Source organism: Zerene cesonia, chromosome 11, assembly GCF_012273895.1.
Source record: "Zerene cesonia ecotype Mississippi chromosome 11, Zerene_cesonia_1.1, whole genome shotgun sequence".
NCBI lineage: Eukaryota > Metazoa > Arthropoda > Insecta > Lepidoptera > Pieridae > Zerene > Zerene cesonia.
Window position 1 is genome coordinate 6,563,765 of NC_052112.1, and position 7,265 is coordinate 6,571,029.

Below are 7,265 nucleotides of genomic sequence, written 5' to 3' on the forward strand. Positions count from 1 at the left end.
AAAGAATTTTTCAAATCGGACCATTAGTTCCTGAGATTAGTGCGTTCAAACAAACAAACAAACAAACTCTTCAGCTTTATAATATTTATATAGTATAGATTAATCTTGAATTTCATTCCAGAAAAAATAATACAAGGTGCTATATCTAACGCCTTAGTCGAAGCTGAAAGAAGATGTATCCATGGAAAAGAAATTACACCGTTTTTGCTAGATGCAGTTTCCAAAGCTACAGGCGGGGCCTCATTAAATACGAGTATCCTTTTTATAAAAACACGTAACTATAATAACGGAATTAGGATCCTGCATTATTAATTGATGTGCTGAGGGAGCGAGTTCAAATAGTTTCTGACACGTAGGCGTACCTCGGCCTCCCATAAGATAGAGACAGTCCATGGTTGATGAGCTTTGTAATCGATTATTATGAAAATGGATGGCCAGGTTTTGGGTCTCAGAGTGGAGGTATAATGACGAAAATCAATCAAAATATCGAATTCTTAAGCAAACTTTTCCACGATTTCTTAAAATATTATTTCGAGGGATAATTTCTTAAATTTTAATTATAAAATGAAATTAATGGGCTCGCACTTCGTACTTGGGCTTTTAATTCCTTTTATTGCTCAGTGAGCGCGAGTCGGGAGAGGCAAATAACCCATATTTCCACTTCTTCAAAATTGCGGATCGCGTTTGTCTAAGTTAAAAAGAGAATATTAAATTAACATTATATTTTTCATTATTTTAATAAGAACTAGCCTCTCCCCCGGCTTCACCCCTTTTATGTGTTTTCTTTAAATTTTTCTCTGCGCAAGATCCTTCCTTTTTTTATTTACATACATACATTTTTAATGTCAAAGCCGAATTTTTTTTATGGTAAAAATAATACGATCCAAGAGTGATTTTTACAAGAAAGTACGGCAGAGAACATTATCTTCAAAACGCGGGTACCTAATACAATGAATAAATAAGTATGCTGCTCTGCTGAGAAACCGTAATCTTGCACACGAATAAAATAAATTAAATATACATGCAATTACCTTTTCTCAATACTGCTTTGTACTTCCATATTTCTATGTAATTGGCAAGATGTTCCAGAATACAGATTCTCGCCGAATTATTGTACAGTAGGCATTATCAAAGGAAAAATTATTGCAGTAACGCTTCATTTTTAAATAAAGTAACTTGCATAAGTATTTTTTTCTTCGTGTTGTACATGTTAAAAACTCTTATTAATTTTCAAGTGCGATAAATGAATCTTTGTTTATAAATCCCACGTATATATTTTTCAAAACAATAAACAACTATTATTAGCATTATTCCATCGTAAACATACAACCCCACTATCATTACGATTTCAACCCTTGTTAATTACAGATCCATTTGTAAACGAAATTTATGGGAACACGAATAGCTAGTCCTAAAGCGATACTTGTAAAGCTAATTACTACAATTTCTTCCCTTAACGACCTTCAGACATCGCCCTAATAAAGAACAATGCTAAAGTAGGCGCTGAAATTGCAATACAATATGAAAAGCTGAGAAAGAGTAGTCCTGGAGCGGGCCAGAAGAGGAAATGTAATGGGTCAACAATTACAAGGCAGCTCCATACATCGTGTATACGTAATACAGAATCTGAAGATGGCGACGTTTTGGTGATTGGCGGTGCTAATGTGGATAGAACATATCGAATCACAGAAGATAAAGTACAAGTAAGCGAATAAACTCAATCGTACTACACGTTATTTATTCAGAAGTCTTTGATTTCGTTATTAATATTCTTTTTTATAGTTTTCTACAGAACCAGGAAATAAACCCGATATCTTATTACACTAAAATTCTTTTGATACTCACGATACAATAGCATATATAATATGTCGGAAATTAGCTTGCCAAACAAAATGTAGACGCTTCACGCATTGTCAAATTAAAAAAATCTTACATTACATGAGTTTCCCTACATTTACATAATATTTATGTATAAAAGGAAAGTCTTTAGTGACATCACTTCATGTGATATAGTTGTTATCGCCTCAAAGCAAGAATACAATCTTTGGTCGAGAGTCCTCCACACTCTTCTGTAGCTTTATGGACAAACAGTGTTAATAACAAAAAGTCTTGAGACCATTCTGAAGCCCACCTGTATCAGAAAAGCTAGGTAGTAATGTTATTAAGTATACTTGAATGCTATCCTAGAAACTAATAAAGAACAAGCCAGGTGTGCAAAACTAGAGAAATACAAAGGCCTTTTCTCATGTAACTATCGTAGCTGTCTCGAATTGGTTAATCTAACTGATTACTGAACTGAACGAGGACCATTTTGTTGTTTCTCATTATCTTTATTATTACATAACTATATTTCTAACTCAATTTCTTCGGTCTCTAACTAAAAATCTGTCCAGGCATACCCCTAAACGTATATTATAAAATACCTAATCATAATATGCATGTTGGTTTATTGCTTAAAACACTTTTATTATTGATAAATCCTTGGTGGTTAGTGGAGTATGTATGGGTTTTATTTTATGGCTGTTTAAGTCAAAAACATTTTTTAATTTTTTTATGTTTTTGAATAGATCCATATATTACATATTTCATCTACATATTTCACCCTGTACTTTCATATTACCCTTTGAAGTAACGAGCATAGGTTTCATTTATAAAGGTGATAATCGACTCATGTTACGACATGAATGGGCAACCTTCATCGGGAAACGAGTGTTATACACGTCTTGTATATCAGAGGTTGTTATATAAGTTGTCGCTCACCGAACTACGCTTTTTATCGCAGCACCTCTTAAAATACATCTTTTGACTAGTTCCAGGTTTAGATTATGATATCAATATGATCGCTTGGATAGTTTGCGAGTTTCGAAAACATCCATATTACCTAGCAATCACTCTTTTCGTAAAATATTTAACGTACAGAAATGGTCTGGCCTTATTATATGTACACTGTTTAAAATATAGGTTCCTATATTAATCTTTTCCTAACGAAATGTCATTGTAAACAGAAGAAACTATAAAGTTAGTATGGTTTTCAGGAAAACTAATTAAGTAGTCATTAATAGAACTAGCTGATGTGTCTTCATAATCATGTGAGATCAATAATGCTTTTTGAAATAAATAAAAACAAACATTTTTAACAAATTTTAATTTATGCATTTAGTATGATAATATTAGCTCTCAGTCGCCTAGTGCGTACCTTCGGAAAGTTGCAACAACTCTACATCAAGAATATATTAACACACATTAAAATGAAACTACTTAAATTATTACATAGTATGAAAATACAGCTGATATGAAAATTATAATCATTTGTTTGCCATTGACAATATAGTATACATGATATAAGTTATTATGTAAACTGTACATATTTAAAAATGATCAAAAGTAACTGCAGTCGTTAAATCGAAATAAAGCAAAATAACTTTTTAAAGCACTATCGCCTAGTCGCCTACATGTTGAAAAAACATCCACAGATTGTAACACTATTTAGGACACAACATATTTTTCAGCAACAATAGAATCATACAGAAATTAATGTGTTCAAATCTTTCAATCCTATAGTAAGCATTGCGTTTTAAACTTTTAATTTACGGTAAAGTTATTACACTGTAATTTTATCGTGTTCATAGCACATAAATATAAAATAAATATTTTGAATACCTGTTTTACATGTCGATTAGTGATAAATTCCTTATACAAATCAACGTCCTTTAAATGATAATATTCAATTTAATTCGTAATGCAAACTGAATCACTAGTAAGTAGCTTATAAGAACAACTTAAAAGAGATAAGGCAGCACGTCAGAGACGAGGATAACTTTTGTTTTAATAATTTTGTTTTACATTATTTATATTATAATTAAAACATAACATTTCAGAAGCCAAGGCACATGTTAATTTATCGTTTTGGAAGGGTTGCAGGATGTAGATTTGATCCTAACTACAAATTATTCAACTTTCCGAATATAGGTACAAATTTAATAAGATTGGTACATTCAGTGACAACAATATTAAAAAACTATTTATCTGCATAAAATCAGAATTAATACCTACTCTAAGCAAACATAATAATTAGTAATTCATTATCGTTACAATATGTCTAAAAAGTTACAGTACAGTAATATTAGTACAAACATGTATTTTAGTTGGGTAGCAAATGTACGAGGCCACGCCTTTCTGTCTCGATCGAAAACGTCAAACAAAGAATAATTTTCCATCATGCAAGAGAAATAGAAAATTAAAAGATAAAGAATCAAAAGAAAACAATTCATTAATATCGATTAATGAGGCGCACCCCCGTCATTGGTTATAATTTATTATATAAGGTATAATTTTAATGGAGGCGACAGTACTAAATGCTATGTTGATGAGCTTCTGGTACTATGAACATGTAAACTGTTATTTGGTTCCTTATAAAATCTTAGTTTCGATTATAACATAGTCCAATATTGTTTAGTTAATCACGCGTAACAATAAGATCATATTTTATTTTCATCCCCACGGCCTGTAACTCGTGACTCTAACATCTAAGGGATACATTTATAATTATTTATTCAATATTTTTCTCAAAGGTTACACCTCTTTGACACAGCCATCTATAGTTCCATCGACTGTACAATCAATCTGAAGACATCAGCTCATTATACAGAATAAATTATGTAAACTCTTCTAACAACTGTATGATATTAAATATTGTACGAAAGTTCATTTGCCATAAATAAAAGACTCAGTAAATGTTGCTTTTTATTGTTTAAGCATTTATAATCGTAGGCACTACGTCGTATAAGCTCATATCAGTACTATTTTGTCAATCTGTCCATGCAATGTACTCTTCTACTAATGTTACATACATTATAAATCTATTATTTACATTCAACATTTATATGTGAAGCCACTGAAGATCCGCTCTATTTAAAAACGACATTTAACATTGAAATAGAAATGTTGTACTTAATAATAAATTCTGCCTGTTCGAGAATGTTTCAATCCAAACGTTTATTTACTTCCAAATGTTAAAATTTGATAAGGTTGCAGGCTGCGCAGTTCAGCCTGTCTCTGCCATGAAAATACATAATAAATCTCAAAAGGGAAAGCAAACTAGGACATATTTACCAGGTACAAAGAAAGCTTTATAGGTCTGAAAGATTAATTGTAACAATAATGTTTATCTCTCTGTAATCGAATCGAGAATAAATTGCATCACAAGTTCATTGGAATTACATCAATTTAATGAATTAAAAATGTTACCCTTATTTCCAGCTGGGAATTATATACAAATCATAAAATTTTATTACAGCGCTAAAGATTTAATAAGACGAATTTAAAAACATTTTAGCGTATTAATTGAAACAATTTAATGGAATGCAATATAAGCCAAAACCTATATCTAAGCGAAATATAAAAATATTTAATTACTGAACCTATTTTTTACACTTTTTATTTGCTCTTGATAACGCTGTACACTGTACAGTATGTCCTTTAGTACATATCTCCAAGCGGTCCCACACAAACACTGAGTATTTACACACTCAATAATTTAAATAGTACTTCACTGATTGAATAACCGTCTAATCTTACGCGAGAAATACTTTAACTGCCATGCATTAGGAACTAAACACAAGCTTTGCTCGTCGAGTAAAACCATTTTACTCGTGACACTTCTAACATAATAGTCCAAATCAAGAATGTTCTTAATAACACTACAACATCAAAAACCTTCCCGAAACAGTTTGCATTTCACTAATATGAACTTGAAAATACACAAAATCACGACAAATTTGATACTAATCGAACTGCAATACTATTGAATCTTCAGTGAGCTACTGGCCCGGCACGCCAAGTTTAAAGTTCGAATTCGGAGCGCGTGTGGCGGCGGTGGTCGAGGCGCACGCGGGCCCCCGACCGACGCACGCACACAGGCATGCTGTGCATCATTGGGGGCTCCGCCTCGAAGCCAGCGGCCGGGAATGAACGCCACCGCCGTCCAAACAACCGCTCCAAGTAACATCTTAGTCAGATTCTAGTTGCTGCGCTGTCTGTCGCTAGGGGCCTGTAATCACCTCGTGCCAATTCCCGCATTTCGCAATTATTATTACCATTAACGGTTTTAGGTCCTAATGAATCTTCGTGTACACTGCGTCTCGAACAAGGCTCTGAAGGTCTCCCGAGAAGTGCTTCTCGTTCGCTTGCTCTTTCTGGACTGCCTCCATGTGTGCGGACGCCTCCGTTTGCGTTTACAGCATTTACTACTATCGTTTGTGACAAGGGTCCACCATGGAGAGGACTTCCGTCAAGCAGCTCCCCAGCCCCCAGCTCGCTGCGTAGTATTCTTATTTTTTGAATCATTTCTTTGATTTCACATCTAAGGATTCCAAGAAAACAAAATTTAAGAAATGCTATCACACAATAACCTAATACAAATAGAGCATCCGCAGTTTTTCTTAGCCAAGTAAGTAATCGTTCCGCACAAGCAGCTGTGTGTGGTATACAATGAACTGGAGTAAACGAAACGGGAGCTGTAGCTGTTGTCGAAAACGAAATGGGTGTGACAGCAGGTGTATGAGCTGGTATTCGACAGCAACTTGGAGGTAGAATTGTACGATTTAATGCTGCAAAATCAGATGGCCCTGTCACCCCACAACAGCTCTGTTCTCTTTGTAAACGGTCCCAGGCTTCAGAAAAATCCACGTCTGTGTCGTAATCTTTTGCTAATCTTATGCGCAATTGTGGCCGTAACTCTCGACACACACGTTCAAATCGGAAGACCCAGTAAACCCCAATTGCAGCGTCACCGACGAGTAGAGCAAGCAATGCGAGCCAATAGGCGTTAAGCATGCGTTCCGAGAGTCGTAAAGCTGCTAGGCAGCCTAATAGTTGAAGCAGCCCCGCCTGCACAGGCAATGCTGCGTAACCGTAAAGAAATCCGGGCTGCGCGGCGCCTAGGCCTGGCACGAGCCCGCGTCTGTAGTCTGCTAGAGCGCGGCCTGCTGCCGCGCAGAAAGCGAGCGCACCAAGCAGCAGAGCCCCGTTGCACGCGTATATCCAGATGCGGTAATAGCGCATTGCGCGGTGTGCGGCGGGGTAGTGCGCGGGGCGCGCGGGCGGCGGCAACGTCATGGTGGCGGGCGCCGCTTCATGGCGCCGCCCGCGCCCGCGCCGCCGCCACACGACGCGCCCCACGCCTCTGCAAGCAAACACCATATTATAACATTATACAAACGAGTAATCCGTTAAGCCTATTACATTAATGCACCTACAAAGTTTAT

At 35.6% G+C, this 7,265-nt stretch overlaps 2 protein-coding genes across 5 annotated transcripts in view; one reads left to right on the forward strand and one right to left on the reverse strand.

The window, feature by feature from the left end:
- The window catches only part of LOC119829878 (pseudouridine-5'-phosphate glycosidase), a 22,687-nt gene extending 18,003 nt beyond the window's left edge, over nucleotides 1-4,684 (forward strand). The window contains exons 6-8 of the mRNA XM_038352577.1: nucleotides 122-253; nucleotides 1,468-1,703; nucleotides 4,572-4,684. Coding sequence (XP_038208505.1) covers nucleotides 122-253; nucleotides 1,468-1,703; nucleotides 4,572-4,586 — 383 coding nt within the window. The 3' untranslated portion in view covers nucleotides 4,587-4,684. The remainder of the gene's footprint in view (nucleotides 1-121; nucleotides 254-1,467; nucleotides 1,704-4,571) is intronic.
- Nucleotides 3,129-7,265, reverse strand: part of LOC119829879 (CD63 antigen-like) — a 72,730-nt gene continuing 68,593 nt past the window's right edge. For all 4 annotated transcript variants that reach the window (XM_038352579.1, XM_038352578.1, XM_038352581.1 and 1 more), the window contains one exon: nucleotides 3,129-7,183. In XM_038352579.1, the coding sequence (XP_038208507.1) occupies nucleotides 6,013-7,116 (1,104 nt within the window). In that variant the 5' untranslated portion in view covers nucleotides 7,117-7,183 and the 3' untranslated portion in view covers nucleotides 3,129-6,012. The remainder of the gene's footprint in view (nucleotides 7,184-7,265) is intronic.